This window comes from Mastacembelus armatus, chromosome 13 (genome assembly GCF_900324485.2).
Source record: "Mastacembelus armatus chromosome 13, fMasArm1.2, whole genome shotgun sequence".
Lineage (NCBI taxonomy): Eukaryota > Metazoa > Chordata > Actinopteri > Synbranchiformes > Mastacembelidae > Mastacembelus > Mastacembelus armatus.
Window position 1 is genome coordinate 10,559,605 of NC_046645.1, and position 21,073 is coordinate 10,580,677.

Consider the following 21,073-nt stretch of genomic DNA (forward strand, 5'->3'; position numbering starts at 1 on the left):
CAGAAGAGTATGCACCAAATACACAAAGTACAATTGTAGTGTGTAAGGATTTCTCTTAATTAGAGACTTACATCCAGCGTCAGTTTATTATGTACTCAAAGTTCACAAAGCTGGTGTTAGTGCAGCATCATGCATAAGTTGAAGGTTGTAATTCTCTCTTTTTTAACGTTTTAGAGAGGAATTGACTTTAACTTTAAAATTTTGGTGGTTGCTGTGGTTGTGTATTTGTTATGTAGAAGCTGAAAGCTAATGTGTCATATATATCATACACAAGGGGTGGAAGAAATATTAGAAATATTTAAAAAAAAAAAACAAGAAACGTCACAGTTAATGAAAGTTGAAAGTTCCAGAAAAAGCTCGTAAGTGGGCTTTGAGTTACTCTATATGCTTCAGATTCAACAAAAACATTTTCACTTTAATGATTTATGGCTGTTGTGTTAGACTGAATTGGTTTTGGCTCAGTGTACTAATAAACTGCCAACTATGTGTATTTTCCCCTCTCATCTGTTTCTGGAAAAAGTAGGGGAACTACATTAATTTGTTGACTCAGTTACATGGAGGATCAGACGGTGATATTGACACAGGGTGAGAATAATAAGTCAAAATTATCATGACATGTTTAGCCATTTTATCAGGCAGATTATGTCATACATAATATATTACAAGACTCATCTATCATACTTCACATTATTTGTTTAACTGGAGAAGACTACAAATCCATAAATAAATATTCTTATTTTTCTTCATGATGACATTTGGTTGAAATGATTGATAATGTGCATATGAAGCCACAGTCAGAATACAGTTAGCTTAGCACCACCGTACTAGAAACATGGGTTAAAGGTAACAAAATCTGCATACCAGCTCACTACTTAACACATTATATCTTGTTTATTATCATACCTCAGTGAGATGGGATCAAAGGTTTTGGGACTCATTGGACATTGAGCGAATTGGCATCTTGTTCTCCCATCAGTTTGAGTTTTGGTGAGGAACAGCATAAGTGTTATTTCTAAGAAGTGAAACTATTTAAATCAGAAAAATCTTTGGCATACAGCTGAAATCCATATTTAATGTTACTTAAAGAGCCCTGCGATGGACTGGTTACCTGTCCAGGGTGTACCCCTGGGATAGAGAGCAGGGATAGGCTTCAGCAGATCCTTGTGACCCCGGTCAAAGAATAAGCAGGTATAGATAATGGATGGATGGATGGATGTTACTTAATGAACAGAAGATTCACATATTGCCTGACTAATGTTGACCTGCTTGTGGTCGAGATGCCTTAGTTTGTCGTCCCAACTTCTAGTTCTCTGTCTACAGTAGTGGACAAACATGAAACTTTTTCTTAATTATTTTATGACATTACAGAAATTTGCCATCACTGCTATCATACAACATGAGGTTTTCTTAGGGCTGACTCTGGGTGAGAAACCTAAATTGAACACAGCAGGGAGGCCTAAGTCCTTGGGAACTGGTCTCCCTGTGCCATCTTTTCCCTGTCATCTCTCTCTGCACCTCCTCCTGGTCTTCATCCTCCTCCTCCTCCTCTCCTCCTCAAGGAGAGCAGTTCTGCTCTGCAACTCACTGTGCTATTTTTGGTCCTTTGTGCTACTTGCTGTTTAAAGACGCAGTTGGTGCATTAAGGAAATAATACACAGCAAGCATCTTTAGTGTGTTAGGGAGTGTGTGTACACATGCCAACTAGACTGTGTGTGTTTATCAAAAGTGACATGAGTGATGGGGGAGGGAGTGCACAAATATTGGTGGAGTGTGTAAGATGCTGACTAAAGGCCTTTTAAAGTGGGAGACAGCAGATATGAGTGTAGCTTAAACAGTTGCTGCTGATCTGTTGAAATGACTGCTAATCTTCAATCCCTCACTTGAATCTGTCGCTCTCCTATCTCACTGTCATACATATCCAGTTCGCATCTCTTTTAGTGCACTTCCTCCTCATGAGGCTCTAACAGTAATGATGAGGGATGTGGTGAGGGACAGCAGAGCCTCGGCAACGTCATAATGCTGGTGACATGGGCACCGCTTCTGTGTCACTGAGTCATACAGCTGCTAGCCGCTGTCAGCTGTTGCACAAAATGTCAGTCCCCCAATTTAGATTATTGTCTGTGTGAAAATAGCAACTGGAGAAATGTGTCAGGAAGGGCTCGGAACCTCTTTTCCTCCTATGTGATGAATCTTGGTGAAAATGTGGAGGTTGCTGATCATTAAGTATGTGATTATATGACTCACACCAACACTGAGGGATATTTGCATTAATATAGCGACGCCCAGAAGGGGAAGGCATAGAAAGAAAGCCAGATTGACACAGAAGAAAGAGGGAGCAAGTCAAATGATTGGGGGGAATAACAGGGTGGAACAGATCAGGCTGAGGAGAGAAAAGAAGCTTGGGGACCAGAGAGAACTGAGATGTATGAAGCAAGAGAGGAGAGTGATGGGAAAGAACAAGAGAAGGAGAGCGTGGGGGATAAACAGCAGTTCATCCCAGTTTAAGGTTACACCTCAGCTCATTGTCCGGGTGCGCTGTTCTCAGGTGTCCTCTTCAAACCGCCGACCACTTGGCATCACTCTGGTAACAGAGCAGCTCAGGCCCCCGAGCTTCTCCTCTGTCTTCCATCAGACAGCTTCTACGCTCAGTAAACACAGAAGAGGCAAAACATGACACTGCTGCTCAAAGAAAAGATGTGTGTTTGAAGCTTTGTGAGTTTTTTTTTTTTTTTTTTACTACACCAGAAGAATTTTATTTTTGCCTCACTCAGGTGCTTTCTTCTAAAATTATCCCATGTCAGCTGAAGTTTTTCTGTTGTGTCCATCAGCATGTGTGGTTCTACTGTATGTTTTACGTTGCTTGGTCACAGAGGAGAGTGGGTGAATTTGGATAACAAAGATAATCTGATTACCATGACCTTCTTAGAGTGAAGTCAAACCATGTTTGTGGGTTGGCAGGTCGTTGCCCCTGTAGTCATACCCTACATGTCACTCTTGTTCTTGATCAGCCCCTGGGTTTTCAAAGCGTAGGGCACCAGTCCACCTCAATTGACTCAATTGGCATAAAAAATAAAAGCTACCTAAAGGATGGCGAGATTCAGAGTGGGAATCTTGTTTACTATTGATGACTGTATAGACAGTGAATTGTATGGACATAATATCAGCATTATTGACTCAACAGGGACAGGTTGACTAAAGCATAATCCACCCACTATTGAGTCAACTTCTGTGATCTTCAAGTAAACCAGAGTTTGCTAACCATCCAGAGTCACAACAGTCCTGGGTCCAGTTTTTTCTTGGTCAAGCTGTAGAGTAACAACAACTTGCACATAAGTATGACCTTGAACTGTACAATTTATCCTTTAAATTAAACCAGCAGTTGACAAAGCAGTCTCAACTGAAGGTCCACATACTTTTCTCAACCTTTAAAGTCCTTATTTAAGTCGATTAATTGACTTTTGAATCATTATACATATGAAGTAGGGATGGATAAAAATCAAATTATTTGAATGATCTAATATGATCCATGAGATCCATATGGATTCTTAAAACTCCTAAGATCAATCTTCGCATGTGTGCTCATTGACATCAGCTCTAATAAACTGAGCGATAATAGTTACAGTGGATGCAGAGGATCAGCATTGTGTCTCCAGAAAATTAGCAAACTTTGGCTATAGTGAATATAGAGATCACAGCTATGAGAAAAACAGGCTGAAAAAGGACGCCGGGAGGCCACGGATGTTGACTAAACAGTGTGTGGATTTTACTTTAGTTAGCTGGAGCTCTAACACCAGCTAACAGCTGTCTGCAGATATTAGGCGGATGTCTAATCAACACAAACAGTGGAGATGAATTAGTGAGCAGTCTGTCAGTGTCTGTCCGGGGTTTGCTGCCAAACTGATCATTAAAGTGGATCAATCCATATGTAGCTGTATGAGATGGCATTTATTTTAAGTTGAAGTTGAAGTTTTATGTTGGCTGTGGAAGAAATTCCTTGGATACATTCTGACAAGAGTTTCATGCAAGATTGTTTTATCTCTTATTACTGAATTAAAAATATAATTAAAATGAGTCATTTCTGGACTCTGAATATTTACAATTCCATGGCAACTGAGCAAACCCGGCTTGCTAATGAGAAACTGTGGATGTGGTCATAATCTGATTCATTACCACTGCCCAGGATATGAAGTGAGTCATGGCTCCCTTTAAAAGGTGCATGTACGTGACTGAGAATTGCTGGCGCTCCATAGAGACTGTGAGTCAGCTGCAGGTAAGACAATACAGGTGAACTGATCACCTGTTGTTAGCAACAGCCACACACAGGCTGGCTCATATCTGTACATGCAGCCTCATTACACAGTCAGTGTAATGTATACTTTAAATATGGCACACTGTGGACATTTGATTGCAGACATCCTGTATCTAATATTTCTCTTTCCATATGCACACCTGTTAGATAACATGTCTCCACCCTAAATTCAGCACTTACAGAAAACAAATGAATGGTCATAGTTTGATGTTTCCAAATGAAGGTTTCTGTGATGTTTAAATGTGAATGCAAAGGTTAATGGAAACACATAATACAGAGTGAGGTTGATATTACCTGTTGTTTTGGCTGCTGCAGCTTCAATTGAAAGTCGTGTTTACACAGTCAACAATCATGTGAATAGTGGGAGCCCAGTGTCTCAAAGCAGGCTTGTCAAGTATTCTGTTTGCTCATAGAGGACTTAAATTGCAAAGCAATAAAAGGGTAAATTCATTTAACTGAAGTACTGTTTCTTTGGTTGTCTTTTGTTTTTCTGGACAATGTGTTAAGCGATAGCAACCATGCCTTTAACAGCAGCACTGCACACAAGTACCGTTAATAGCTACTTAACAGATTAGCCAGGCGAGATATGGCATATAGCCGCTGTCATTAAAAAAAACCTGTGCCTGGCTGTGTGTATGTGTGTGTGTGTGTGTGTGTGTGTGTGTGTGTGTGTGTGTGTGTGTGTGTGTGTGTGTGTGTTAATATAAGAGTGAATTTGTTGAGGAGAGGATTAGACTGGTGGCCAGTACCGGCTGCTAATCCCTCAGAGAGACAGAGTAGTGGAGGCCGAGACTGTGACTAACTGGACTAGTGCGAATTAGCAATAGGAGGAATGGGGCACATAAAGAAAGAGGAGGAAGACTGGTATCACACCAGTCTATTACTAGGAGGCCTGTATGTAATGGGTGTGGACTTGAAGAACAATACACATGTATAATATGTATGGACATGGATTTTGTAAGCATCATTTTTCTGTTGGTGAAGGGTGTAGGTTTGTTTCTGATATTGGAGTCAAAGTCTCAGGCTCTTTAACCATAATAAACAAAAATTTTAAAAAAATATTTCTCTATAAATTAATAATTACTGCACTAGCATTACTTAAAATCACATTTTAGTAAAAATCCTTTTTACATATAAATAAATAATACTGAGTTGCATAATGTAAGCTAGTCCTTATGCTGAAATTAATTGAAGTGTTACTTAAGTAGATGTTGCCCCATTTACATTGTTTTTAAGGACCAACAACAAATCAGAATAGAAGTATAAGTATTTTTTCCAAAAAACATGCAAACAGTGTTGTAGTAGATGCATTAGTGCTGTCTGCAGATATTCCTCTCATGCAGCTTCATTACACAACAGACTGTGTTAGAATTTCTGCATCTTCGTAGACATGTCTCTCTCAGCTCAGTGTATGTGTATGGAATATGTAGGCCTCTGTGCGCTTGGAGGTCGGACAGCAGGACACGCTGGCGCTAGAGGAAAGAGGACTCACACTCCTACTATTGAACACGCATACCCAGACACACACTCATGTACGCACTGCAACAGAGCCACAATGACCCCATTCTCACACAGCAGCCCAAGACAGAGCGAGAGCAAGGCTCACAATGGCAGGAGTCACTGTGGGGGGGATGGGGGAGCGAAGAATGGGAGATAAAGGCAGTGAGAGGCGAGATGGATGGAAGCAAGGCAGGATGGGTAGAGGAGCAGAAGAGGAATGCAGTGGCTGTATAAAAACCCCTGCAGGGTCGAATGGGGAAGGGAGAGATGGATACTGGGAGGGATGCAGGGATGAAGGCAGGAATAGGGAGAAGTGTACGACCAGTTTGAGAGGAGGTCAGACCATTCTTTGTTGCTCAGTCAGCCAGCTACAGATTGAGGCTAATATCCATGATGGACAGTAGGCTGCACTTTTCTGTCTGTGTCTGTCTGTACTGTAGGTCTCATTATACCAATACAGTTATACAACTGTAACCATATGAAAACCATCATGTATAGGGTTTGTGATACCTACTGATCTAACCACCATATTTAAAAAAAAAAAAAAAAACCTTTATGGACAACCTGTCCATTAGCCTACACTATCAGGCGTTAGTCAGTGTCCACAGGGTCTTTCCTTTTAGCACTGGTGCAAACTGCTTTCAGTCGACTGGCACCGTGTGAACCCGGCCACGCTGCTACCAGATGTTTGTATCGCCTTGCTGTCAGAAGGGAACGCTGCTGAGTTTCAGTCTCTCAGTGAGTGAGAGACAGAGGGAGAGCTACACTGACACAACTAAACCAAACAGTGACACCAGTCAGTGGCTGATTGCAAATTAACACACGTGCACGCGCATCCACATTCACAGAGATCATGATTATTTTCTCCACCGGTCAATAAAAAGTTGATTTGAAGCCAGTGGTGGCTTCCAACTCTATTGCAGTGCAGCAGCACAGTGACGAACATTCACTCATCCTCATGCTGTATGATTTTGTACAATATGAAGTACAGCTGAATAATAGTTTTAGAAACACACCACACCACTTTGATATGGCTCTGTAGCACATACACTACTGTGTGGAGCTTTTAGGCACTTTAGACGTTTGAGGGTCTTATCACACAATACCATCAGGTGTCTGTTTGATCCCAGGTTCACTGTGAAGGACAACAAGCCCATAAAGAACCCTTTAGAGTTAATGAAGTACTGTTTTCAGGGGCAAGATGAACCAGGAGTCATACAGCAGATGATCTGAACCCCACCGAGCCCTGATCTGGGCAGTGTGGAGTCAGTCTGGGATCAAATGAAGAGACAGAAACACTGGGACAGCCTGAATCTACAGACAAACTGCAACAGCTTCTCCAAGGTGCTGCAAAGTACCAGGATGTGCAGGTCAAACCAAAGAGAACTGCTGCTGGTTTAAGGGCAAAGTGATGCAAATACTGATTAGATTTAGATTAGGTTACTGATTAGAATTAACTTAATTCACAGTGCAGTAAATGGGTCACTGCACTTTGAATGAAGATAAATGAAAAAACAAATGTGTATTAAAAGCATCCCTTGTATATTTAAGTGCTTCAAACATTTGGACAGCATTTAACTTATGTACTGTGGGTTGACTGTTTCTCATCACTGTTCATTTAGATTTTGTCACATTTTTACTACAATCACACCTTTGCACATATCACTGATACAAGTACATTTAAATAGAGCTGCACGTGTCGGGTTATTTCTGGAGTCGAGTATTCTACCGAATATTTCAGCGATCACTCGAGTAATCGGATAAAATAGACTTTTGCATTGTTAAACATCAATACATGACAGAAACAACAGGTTAGCTTGAAATGACGTTACCTTGTGTCGGCTCTACTGGTGTTCACAACCGGATGTTTTCTGTTCAGATGTTGAAACATTAACGAGGAGCTGTTGTGGTTCGCTAGTTCTACTCCACAACATACACACTGCACCGTGTTGTCATGTTTTTTAAGTTTGAAATGATCCCAAACTTTGGACGTTTTCTGCCTTTAACGGTTTCGCGCTCTATCATAGCGCCAACTTTTGATACGGAAATGCGTTGTGCGACAGTGATGACGGTCCGTGTGAAACAATGACTCCCCAGGCGGGGATCAGGTCATTAATCGATTTACTGGAGTATTTGGCGCAGCCTTACATTTAAATGAGTATTTTTGAAGTACTTGTTGATGACACTGTTTACTTTTATGAATATGCTTCTGAACCTACATCTAAGCTGAAATGTATATAGATGTGGATGTTATATAGATGTTGAACAGATTGCTGCAACATTAAAGTGATATATGCATTGATGCATCAGTAATTCTAATCCAATAACAAAATATACATTATTACACAAATTCTGGAGACTGAGTAGATTCACCGTCACACAGGGTATGTAAACACAGACTGTACACCAGTGGGTTATATAATTGTGCTGTATTTGCATAAAAAGACAGAAGGCTTGAATGTCTCATAGCTTCTAGTGTTTCTCAATTTTTTTTTGTTTTTACCACAGTTGGAAAAACACACGTGGGGGAAAATTGCACATTTCAGCAGGCAAAGTGAAAAGCACAGTAAAACACACATTCAAACTTACACTGGCACCTCCTGGGCTGTTGTATGTTTGGTGGCTGTTGACTGCTTTTAGAGGGTCATTATTGTTTGCCAGCAGCCTGGCACGGAGAGTGGGGCGTCAGGCCAAGCAGAGAAGGCGCTGGGTGTCCCCCGAGCCAATCGTCCTTCCCCCAGTTTCACAGCAGAGTCAAGTAGAGGACACTTGAGTGAGACAGCAGACAGTATTTTATTCAACATTCATAGTCCCTACAGCAGAGATGTGACATGTCAACCTGTGTCATATTATACACTTGAGCTGATTCCTCAACAACCCACTGAGAGCTCAGGTCCATCCATAACTCATGAATGCAAAGTGGATATGAGTAACAATGCAACAGACAACATAGCTCAGTTTTGGTACGTGTTGTTGTTGCGATGCTTCGCTTTGTGCGTTGTTTTCCTCAACACAGTAAGAAGAAGAAGGCAACAATCTAAAGAAATCACCTTGTTTTGTAAATAGTAATATTTTGTTGTTGTGGTTCATGTAACAAAAAAACAACTTTGTTTTGCAAGTTGTGAGACTAAAAGACCTATCAAAGTTAAAGTACTCAAGTGCTGTCTTTTTTCATAATGCACGAACACACAGACACGCAAACGCACAGGCCGCGCAAGAAGAGCCGAGAGAAAGCCGCCTCATTTAATACCTCCATCTCTTCTGAGAGAGAGGCTGCACGGTCACACGAATCTGGCAGCTGCGTTTGTGTGGAGACAAAGTGAATGGCTGCAGGCTGAAACTGTGCCACTGTGCGGCTCGGGATTAGAGCCCCGATGGCCTGTGGTGGTACAAGTAGAGCCAAGCGGGGGTATCGATGACATGGGAGCATACTCGCTACAATTTCTGTATCCAAGTCAGGGAAACAGGAAGGACCCCAGTCGCTGCGTGCACATCTCTCTGGTGTGAATTGGCTTTTAGCTTTAATTGAACACTGTTTACATACTAAGATGCTTGGAACTCGATTATGTGCCGTCATCATGTGAAGCAGTTAAGAACTAATCGGAATAGTTTGGATGGGGCAACAACGATTGCGGGTGTATTCAAACTGTATATTTGCTTTATTTCTTTAACGCTGTATTTAAAATGAAGTGTGCCTGATTGTTAGTTATCTGGGATGTTTTTTTATGTGTGTTTGGAGAGCTGTGTCTTCCTGTGCTTAAAATCTCTTGACGGGATGTGCAACAGAAAGAAAAAGAAAAAAAAATGGAGAGACTTATTGAGATACTGCTATGTGCTGCCAGGAAAATGACAAAAGCTCTCCCTCCAGTCATCTCTCTTTACCTCTAGCAAACCTCATCTCTTCATCCACTTATTTTCTCCTCTTTTTCAATGTACTCATACCTTTTCTTTCACTTTTTGTTGTTTATTCCTTATCGTTTTTTTTTTTTTTACTCTCCTGCACCAGAGGCTTCTTCCCTCTATTTTATTCTCCTCTTTAGCCCTCATTTCTGCTGCTCTCTACCCTCTTGCCATTTTGGTCCCTCTCTTGCCTCTTTCCTCCACTCTCATCCTCTTTCGCCCCTCCCTCTTGCCATATCCTTAGCCCCCCTACCATCACTTACACACAGTCGACCTCTCAGTTACTCTTGTTTTTGATTCCCTCCACCCTCTTGCTTTCCCTGCGTCTCCTCTTCCATTTCTTCTCCCCAGTGTGTTGTGATCATAGCCAGGCTGGCGACAGCTGCAACAGCAGACAGTCGGGCCCTGGTGGAGGGAGGGAGGGAAGGAAGGGATAATGATGAGGGAAAAGAGGGGATGCGAAGATGAAGAGGCAGTCATAAAGTGGTGGGGTTGATAATATTTTCTTGGTGAGGTTTTGATCTTTGCTGAAGTAGAAACAGAGATGGAGACGTCGCGGCCTGCAGGGCAGGGGGGTAGGACTGGCTGCTCAGCATCCCTTGGGCCCGTATCTCATCTGTGTTGATGGTCCCGGCCATGTCAGTCATGTCAGTTGTTATCCAGACATGCACATGCTCTCCAGCAGATATGGACGGCTGGCACCAGCACTGAGGTGGAGGTGCTGTGCCTAAAACTGCCAGCAGCTCTCAAAGTGCTCGGGGTTAGGCAGGTGGAACAGTGTGTGTAGGTGCTGGGAGATGTTACAGGGAGGTGTCAGGGGAGATTGTTGTTTGGGGCTGTGCTGGAACGTTGGACCTGATTCGCTGACTTGGCGCCGTGGCAACAGCTGTTCGAGCCTGCAGGCTACACCTGTTTCTGGATAGAGAGGAGGAGGAAGAAGACAAAGAAAGGCTGATGAGGACAAAGAGGCAGAAAGAGAGAAAACATCCACAGAAACATTCCTGTAGTTTTAGAGATAAACAACTCTAAACGTGACAATTTTACATCTGTGTTAAGTGTGTATGTGTGTGTGTGAGATTTTTTTTTTTTTTTCAAATTCTGCACTGTAAAAACATCACGCAGGAAGTTTAGGGAATCATCTAATCTTTTCTCAGTAATTTAAATTTGCAATTTACAATTTGCCAAGTTCATTTAACATTTATTAATTTTATTTCCAGGCTTCTTCAGAACTTGATTTGTTCTAACATGTTGTTAGACTTGAAATAATGTGTTGAGCGAATGCAAAGCTTAGAGAGTTTAAACTGGTGTATTACCAGACCTCAGAGTATGCATTGTTTACAAGTTAAAACTCCCCAGAGACTTTTTTATCATTTCAAGAAAACAGACAATAAATAATAAACCCTACACATGTTTATAAGTTAGTACGGGAATTTTTTTTTTTTTTAAGTTGAACAAACTGCCTTCAGTTTTATTAAACATTTAAACCCTTAAGGTATTTTTAAAAAAAAAAACATATCTATAAATATTTATAAATACATAGACACCTTTTTTAGATCATACTAAACACATAAACACTAAAAGCTGGCATAGTGGCTCTGTGAGTCTGCACTGGATTTAGGCACAACTCTATATGTATCAGCAGTGGTTCTCTTTGGTCTGACCTGCACACAGTTTCTCCTGGTACTTTGAGAAGCTGCTCCAGTTCTTCCATAGATTCAGGCTGTCCCAGTGTTTCTGTCTCTTCATTTGATCCCAGACTGACTCCACACTGCCCAGATCAGGGCTCTGTGGGGGTCAAACCATCTGCCGCAGGACTCCTGGTTCTTCTTGCCCCTGAAAATAGTTCTTCATGAACTGTAACGTGTTCGTTATGTGCATGTTGTCCTGAACTTGGGATCAATCAGACACCTTGTGATGTTGTGTGATAAGAATCTAAAACACCTAAACTGCCTAAAACTTTTGCACAGTACTGTATATAAAGTATAATCTCCACCATGGTGACATTTTATAATTAATATAAAACACAAAGTAAAACTGAGGCCGATGTAAATATTGTTTTGCATGTATTTAGTCATTTAATGACATAAGAAAGAGAGAAAACACTTAATGCGTGCACAAAATCTCCTGGCAATCTGGCACTCTGCCCAGTGGGCCACTGTTATGTCGGTCAGTGAAGGTGACTCTTATCTCTCCCTTCATTTGTTACACCACTGTGGAACAACATGCAACACTATGAACATCATCAAGGAGACTGTCTGAAGCTGTGGGCTGTTATCCCTGTATTTACACGATATCATGTCTCACCACATTCCATGATGGCCTACTTTTCCCTCTGCCTTTGAGTGTAGATATTTGGATTCATGTGTAAACACCTTGTTGTATGGTACATCTCACACATCTGTTCTTTTGTTTTTTTTTTCTAACACTTTTGAAACGTGCTATTAAAAAAAGGTGCTATTAAAAAAAACGAGCACTTCCTTGTTTCATTAAATGTTTTAGACTCCCCACCCACAGTTGTAAAGCCTTTCCCAAAGCTCAAGCTGAGACAACTCATCATGAGAGTTATGTTTTCAGAAGTGCCCTCCACAGCCACAGGAGATATTCTGCTTTTACAGCGTGAGTAGCATTTGTCATTTTAATGTCTAAAACAAGCAGTGTCCCTTTAAACAGAAAATTAAAATTGAGAATAAAAGGATCCTAATATGGGCATGAGGGTTTCTTTCCTCTTTCACAGCATCGCTCTGCAACCTCTGCCTTTGTTTCCATAACAACAAGTTAATGACAGAGCAAACTGATCTAAAATAACATGCACAGCATTTGTGTGCCTCTCACTGTTCGCTATGAAACTGCATAGATGATGGTGACATTAGACCATATGCAAAAGATTTAGTTCTGTGACCTTCCTTGTCATTCAGCTGAAGCACTGGTGAGTCTCCGTTATTATCTTCTGACCAACAAACACATTTTAGTCATTATCTGTTCAGTTACAGGTTTCAGAAATACAGCTCAAGTTCACATTTGTGCTGCTTTGGATTGAGCAAGAATGTAAATGTTTTTACTTATATGTTAAATTTTAGTTACTTATGAGAATTAAAAATTCCTGATTAAAAAAAAAAAATCTTAATTTGTATCCAACAGTCCACCCCAAACCAGTAAAAACACATTCTCACTATTAGGTGCATGAATTAACTTTCCTCTTAACTTTAACCAAATCCTGTCTGGAAAGCCGCACATTAAACCAGAGAGGAGGGAAAAATGAAACAAGCTTTGAGCTCAACGGGTTGAACCACTTCTAGATCCCTGATCAGCTGATCAGACGGGCTAAATCTCCCAGCTGACTGCTCAGATGATCACGCCCAGCACGCCTGCAGCTGATCGCTCACTCTCTCATGACATAGTTTATTTAAGGTGAGGCAGCACAGACAATAGTGCTCTGGCTCCGATTAATCATTGAAACCAATAATAAATATTATTTTTCTATACTACTACATCACCTTTAGCTGTTTTATGAAAACAGTGTATCCAAAGTCTGACTTATCAATTGGTTACCATTCACCTCTGTGTTAATTATATTCATTTTTCTTTGTTAATGATTGAATCTTTTATAAAAGCACAATAACACTGTAGATTGTCTTCTGTTGGTCGTGGCTGACAGGCAGGGATTTATCAGATCAGAACCACCACATGCCAAACATGTTGCATTGCTTTGTTTTGTTATAAACGTTGGTGTAAGTGGCCCTGACAGAAATCCCCTCACCCAGAAGACCTGTGACTGCATTCTTCTGAGTGGGCTGTAGGCTAATGTGTCACCTGTGCTCTAACATGCACTAACCAGTCTGGAGGATCATTAGGTTAAAGCCTTGCAGGGTACTTCTCTATCAGTGTTTACACAGTGACTCAGTGGCATTTCTCAACACTCAGCCGGGGTCAGGGTCCAAGGACAGAGGAATGAACGGCGGGAGTTTAAACATTTAAAGGTTAAATAAACAATCACATGAGACGAAAAACTGCTGCTGCCCTGACCTCTTTGGGCTGAAGTCGTAGCTCTGTGGCCACACCCCAACCAGCAGGTGTACTTCACATCTGATCAGTAGTATTTGGCTTTGAGAGAAGTTTCCAGATTGCGTCCAGAACTGCAAAATTAATTAATTAATTAATTAAAAATTAAAATTTTGTGTCCTCCTTCAAATCAGCACTCAATGACAGACTGGTGATTACTCACAATATTTGTTGTGTTTAAAAAGAATTGAGATGCCTCATAAAGGCATCACAACACAGCAGGACCCTCTTTTTTTCAAATATAATCTGGATATTTTTTTCAGAGGAGAGCCCCTTTCAAATCAGCTACACACACTGCGATTTAAAAAAAGACCCCAGTACTTTCAAATCAGAAATGCCTTCAAATCAACCCCAAGAATGCGGTCACTTAACAGTCCAATACAGAAATTTCGCAAATTTTAATAACTACACTCAGTTCTTAGACACATGAATGACTACTGGACAGGGCGTGACGTTGGTCAACAGTGACATGACACTGACACTTCTTCGGTCATCACCAAGAGAATGTGATTCTTGGGTTTGTGTCTAAATACCTGCCAAGTAAATGACATCCCCATCGGCCTCAGCTGCATTTTCTGTTTAATGCTAATAAACAAATATTAGCATTAGGAGGCTTAAATAAGATGACTCATATAGTAAATATCACTCCTGTGTAACATTGGTATGTTTTTGCACTACAGCTGCTAAAGCTGAAGATTAAACTTTCTACTGCAACTTTTATTATTTTGTGGCTTTCTTTTAAAATGAGCATTGGAGCCTCACCGAGCTGCAAGCATGGCTTCAAACGCCTGCTAATCAGCTAGTTTTTATTTATTTAGTGGCCACACTTTAGAGGCATAAGTCAGGTCACTGATAAAGCTGATAAAGCGTCAGCTTTGCACAGTAAGGTCTCATTAGAGGACAGATGCTCCTTTCACATACAAAGAAACGGGTGATCGACTGAAACAGCACCGCAGCAGTAGTTCCTCTTTTTGATTAATTGCAGAACTATCACATAACCAATTAAGCGGCGCTGTAGTATTAAACTCACAGAGTATGTTTATGATCAGCGGCACTTCCAGACCTGTGAAATTTCCCATAATGCATGTTGCTCTGAGGACTGTAGCAGGCGAGGAACATCTCGGCCTTAATTCTTGCTTTCTTCTTGTTCGCTTGTGCTCTATTTTCAGATAACATTTCCAGCAGCGCTGCCATTACATAGTGTAAAAGCCATGCTGTCCTTGAGGATGTTTTTTTTTTTTTTTCCCCCGCTTCACTGTGATTAAATGTGGTGTGATGCTTCCCACGCCCTTGCGGGTGTTATTTGTGTATCGCTGTACTGGCAGCCGAACAGAAACATGTTGATATTTGTGTTGGACATATGGACAAAACACTGGTGGTAGTTAAAACCTGCGGCTGGAAGAATGAACATGTGCAGATGCAGATGTGCATGATGAGGTTTTAGTTACATTAGGAAAAGAGGCAGAGCTCTCATTGTTCGATTTCAGTTACTGTAAACGTGCTTCCGTTCGGTTTCTGCCTTCCTTGCTTCATCATCAGCCTCTCCTTCTTCTCTTTCTCCTCCCTGCCCTTCACCTACAGGTCCCTTTCCCTGTGTGGATGCTCATATTTGTACACACAAAACAAACAAACGGAAGGCCGAATGTCTGGAGGACGCACCCGCCTATGTGTGCCACCACTTCCTGTTCTCATTCTCCCCACATCTGCCTGGCTCAGTCTTTTGTTTCTCAGAAACACACAGGGCAAAAGGAAGAGTTGGCCCTGAGGAGGCAGCTGTCCCTCACAGAGTATCAGAATAGAAAAGGAGGCTGGAGGATGATGATGTCTTATTATGACCACCAGCAACTTGCACTTGTTCCCCATCTGGGGACAAGACAGTCTCATTACCTAAACACAGGGGGTGAAATTCATGTCCTTATGCACATATTTTACGGAGGATAACTTCATTTCAACATTCCTGTTTTCTTCTTCTTTACACTTCCACTAAATAATATTGTGTCTATTACAGTTATTTTGCAAATACTACCTGCCAAAAATGGGACTGGCTTATAAAATATGATATAGATTAAACCCATGGATCTCTCCTTCATAAGACTGAAAGCCTCACACTGAAAGAGACACAAGACTCTAGTCATAAAAATAGCAAAACCTGCTCAAGGTGACAAATTTTTAGAAAACATACTTTTACCACAAAAATGATGTTTAGTAGAAGAAAAATCAAAGTTACACAACTCTTCATTCCTTTTTTAACCTTTTTGTGAAAGTTTGATTAATTTTATTTAATTGAATAATAAGTAATAATATCCATCTATTATAACTGAAGGAGGTAAATGCATGACCTTTACTGCTAATGGAGTATTTCTACAGTGTGGTTTTGATATTTTAAATGCAAGGATTTGAATACTTAAATTCCTGACTATAGAAATACAGACAGGCCTCTGGCATCAGTTCTTATCACTGGAACTGGTCTCCTGGTGAGCTTGTGGACAGGGCAGAAAACACAGACACACCTTTTATCACGTGATTGTTTTTGTGTGTGCGCACTGACGGGATTATGTGTGTAAACAAAGACGACACTGTGTGTGCAGCCTTTCTCTACCACCCTTTGCATATGCCTGTAGATAAGGGAGAGAGACCGAGAGCGAGAGCAAGAGAGAGAGAGAGAGAGAGAGAGAGAGAGAGAGAGAGAGAGAGAGAGAGAGAGAGAGAGCAATCCCCACCTGGCTCCCAATGAACTGTGTACACTCCAAATATTTCCATAGTCAGCCCTCACACGGAAATGAGGGAGGAAGCTGTGCGTTGTACATGAAAAAGGAGATGTGAGGTGAAAGGGTTAACATTAATAAGTGTCCGTTAAAGTGACTGCACAGGAATTATACTCAGAGACACACACACACATTGCACCTGCTGGACCTGGGTCCAAACCTGAACAACACACTGGTCTCACCACACCTGTATAGTAAACATGACTGTGTTATTGAACTACACTATTTACATTGGATTTTCTACGTGAAAACACTTTTGAACATTTGGATTATGAAACTGGACGTAATTCTGGATTTTTGCTCAGAAACCCCAATAACATTTTGCCACTGGACGTAGAAACAACATGTTTTCAGGATCTCTTATTTCCTGATTATTTCTTGAACATTTCCTGGACCACAAAGTTTAGTCATAATTAGAGGAAAAAATATTTTGCTATTTTTAGTTGGATATTTTGACTCATTCATATATGAATGGAAACTTTATTATTATTTTAAGATGAATTATACTTTTGTTAGCAGACACAAATCACACATATTTAGCTCACCTGCTATGCTCCGATTACAAGTGTCAGCAATCTGCTGTCTGAACATTTACAGATTGGTCCCTCTCTGTTTTACCTTTAATTAGCACCAAGATTATGGTTCTCTCACTGAAATGTCTCAAGAAAATCAATTCAATTGGAAATGATGGACTTGTAAAATAAAGTTAGAGCAAAATTGTGTAATAAATGTTAATGTGATTGGCGTAAAGCAGGAAGGAAGACTTCCTAGTAAAATTATCACAGAAAATAGAGAAAAATGTCCCACACAGTTTCCCAAAGATGAAGTTGAGGTCTTCAGATTGTCTGTCTCCTTCAGTGAACAACTGCTGACAGATAATTCACTTACTGTCATGACAAACTAAGAAAAGCAGCAAATAGTGTCTACTGTTTTTTAAGAAACTTGAACCAGCACATTTTTCTCCTTTGGAAAAACATTTATTTGGCAGTAGAGAACTTAATTTTGGTCCATCTATATATTAGGATTCAGTCATATAAAACCAAACATGTGTCCTCTGTGCAATCAGTGTTTCTGCTTCCTCTTTCTGCAGTTCGCCCTCCCGTCAAAGAGCATCCACACATTTGAAATGCTCAGACGCTTTTTAATGAGTGTCTGCATTTGTGTGTTGCTGTCTAATGTGTACTGTTTGCACGGCGCACTCATCTTTTAACACCAACTGTTCTCTTTGTCTTTCATCTCTCCCTCTGTCCTTGCCTTCTCCTCTTCCTCAGTCCTCATACTGGAGCCGGTGGAGCGGGACGACCTGAGCGGGAAAACCCTGAAGATCACGGACTTTGGTCTGGCCAGAGAGTGGCACCAGACCACCAAGATGAGTGCAGCGGGGACCTATGCCTGGATGGCCCCTGAGGTCATCAAATTGTCCCTGTTCTCCAAGAGCAGCGACGTGTGGAGGTACGGCCCTCACACCTGTGTCACCTTATTCCCCTGATTCAGACAGTGGCAGCCTTCTCCAGCCACACTGTCACACACCGTGCTTTAGACTTAGCTTGTACGTATCCTAATAAAAAGTGTGGTAAAGTTTGAGACCAACAACATTTTTGTCATGTTGCTTTCAACAGTAATGCAAGTAAAAGTTGTATCAACAATTCAAATTTAGAAAAAGGCTCCGGGGTGAGTGAGGTTGTTAATGCCCGAGCAGTATTTACTCTTGTTTTTGGTCGAGGTGGAGACAATTTTATGTATTTTATATTAGACATTGAATTTTTGCTAAATAACGTCCTGTCAGTGTAACATGATCTTTCAGTGATAATTCAAAATTCTTAGTATGAGGCTGGAACATAATTTCAGCTACATCTCATGGCCTTCATCAGTTCATTATTACATGATCAATGTCAAAACCACTGGTCGCTGATAAGAGGTGGTCATTATCATCCTGTCTAAGGATTGTTTTTTGGTATTAAAATGAAAATTTGTCTTCTCTGTCTGTCTCTCCTCATAGTTTCGGTGTGTTACTCTGGGAGCTGTTGACCGGAGAAGTTCCCTACCGGGAGATAGACGCACTGGCAGTAGCTTATGGTGTTGCCATGAACAAGCTAACGCTTCCTATCCCTTCTACGTGCCCTGAACCTTTCGCTCAGCTGCTGGGCGGTAAGCCGACGACCAGTGAATAACAGATCCAGGAGGGCCAGTATCGTTACCTCCTTCTTTGGGAAATGTGATTCTTAAACAAATGCCTGAATATGATCGAAGTAAAAACAGAATTGAGTTGTTTTTTGATCGGTTGGGCTTCCTCCTATATGTCTGACTTGTCAGGTTAATTTAATGTTTTCCAAGTAACCTTTCATATTCTTCTATGTCCTCGTGCTTCTTTCTGTGGGGATTGTACTGTACATCAGCCATCAAACATGACCTCAAACTTGTCACAGCAGATAAAAAGGCCCTGTAGGAGTTCACTGCTGTAACCTTCCATGAATGTTTGAGGTCATGCTTTTTCACTACATGAGAGCTGAGAGCTGGACTTAGAGTTAAAATGGGTGAAAACCATCTCAACACTTTCTTTTAGTTTGTTTTTTGATACGTCGTCTTGCAATCCTGTGTCTGAGCTCCCCCTGGGCCAGACGTCTCATTTTCACCTTGCAAATAACCCTGGCTCCGTTAACAGTAGTAGAGTATTAAACGGCTCCCATTTCACAGTTCAGGTAATCTCTGTTTAAAAACACACCTGCCTTATATCCAGCTGTGCTTATTCTTCACTCCCCCAATCACTGAGCTCCATCTTATCGTTGCTCATCTGTTAATCTCCTCTTTGTCGTCCATTTCTGCTCTCTTCACTCTGTTTACTCCTGTCATCATCTCACCGTCATCTCCTTTATCTACATGCTGTATTTTATACTAATTTGCCTGACCTAAAAGAGCTAAGAAAACAGTGAAATGCATGTATACGTCAATGACACTGTTTTTTTTTTGCCATGGATCGAGTCAGACTTGTAGTACATGGTAATAACTGATGTGCAGTGTTTGAGGGAGTGCGGATCAGTCTGTGGCTCAGCAGATTACTGTAGGTGTGCACCATGTTTCTGCAGCGCTGTCAGTCAGGGTTTGGCTCGTGATGGCTGCCATATGCTGTCCCATCCTGCTTTCTCCCACTTCTCTTGTTTCCTTCCCTGCTGCCAGGGAAGAAAAAAAACAAAAACAAAACAAAAAAATATCCAGACCAACACAACCTGTGGTTCAGTCAACCTGACCGTGTGATTTGCTGTTGTTACACTTTAACCTGTATTTATGCAGGGCAGCTTGATTATTGGATACATATAGTGGATAGTCTACACTTCATTAACGAAAACAGTTAAAAGCCCAAAACAGACAATGTATTATCAGTAGTATCTGTGTAATCCTGTTTATTCATCTGTGCCATAATGGCTCCACGGTTAGACTCATCAGTGAGTGACACAGTTGCTCTGGGTGAAAATGTTCTTTCATTGCCATCATTTTGAGTCTGCCCCACATACAGCACACTGTTATATTTGGTTACCAACTACAGTGGCCAGTTGTTTGTGGAAATGAGCCTTTATTTATTTATTTTATACCTAGAGAGACCTGTTTTTTTTTTTTAAAGATTTATAGCTTTAGTAGGAGCACATGGGCTGGCACTGAGGGCCACAGACAGCGTTGGGATTTCTTATCACTGAGTAAAATACTGTTTATCTGTATATAAGAACAACAAACTCTCAGTGTACAGGATTTCAGGTCGTGTGTCAGAAACTTAAATACTCAGTCTGAGCAGTAAATTATATTGTTTTGTGAATGGACACTGGTACGCACCATATTTATAAGTAATATAACACAAACCTTAACCAGGAAAAGAAGTTGGCCTAATACTGTATGCTGTTTAAGATATGCTTGAGTAAAATACCTGACGCTAACCTGAGAAATCACTTGTTACTGTATTTAAAAAGCTCATTTAGCGTCTCTACCTCCTGCTTCTTGTCCCTCAGAGTGCTGGAGCCCAAACCCCCACAGCAGACCCTCGTTCACCAGCATCCTGAGGCGACTGCTGGCCATCGAGCAGTCGGCCATGTTCCAGATGCCTCTGGAGTCTTTCCACTCCTTACAAGAAGACTGGAGGCTGGAGATCCAGCAGATGTTTGACGAGCTCAGGGCTAAAGAGAAGGTGAGGAATCTGAAAAAAACTACAACAGCTTCTTTATTAACATGAAATTTTTTTGTGATGGCCTAACCTTCAAAATAAGTGAGACAACAATGAGCAACTTGCTTTTACTTCATGTTCATTTTCCTGTTTTTATACAAATATACTTTAACATTTACAATGCATGATCTGTGCTCGTAATGGAGCATTTTTACAATGTGGTATTAGTGATTTTAAGTAAAGGTTCTCATTAAACATTAAAGTATTTTGATTTGAAGGAAAAAGGAATACAAGACAAGCTGACATACATTTTCACAGGAAGATGAGTTCGTACCATAACACTTCTAAATTTAGGTTTTAATTTGACACAACAGGGTGTAGTGTAGTTAAAGG

General features: G+C 41.0%; 1 protein-coding gene across 1 annotated transcript in view; it reads left to right on the forward strand.

Annotated features, from left to right (window-relative positions):
• The window catches only part of map3k10 (mitogen-activated protein kinase kinase kinase 10), a 29,674-nt gene that overhangs the window by 3,117 nt on the left and 5,484 nt on the right, over nucleotides 1-21,073 (forward strand). Inside the window, exons 2-4 of the mRNA XM_026299388.1 lie at nucleotides 17,805-17,985; nucleotides 18,533-18,681; nucleotides 20,529-20,704. Coding sequence (XP_026155173.1) covers nucleotides 17,805-17,985; nucleotides 18,533-18,681; nucleotides 20,529-20,704 — 506 coding nt within the window. The remainder of the gene's footprint in view (nucleotides 1-17,804; nucleotides 17,986-18,532; nucleotides 18,682-20,528; nucleotides 20,705-21,073) is intronic.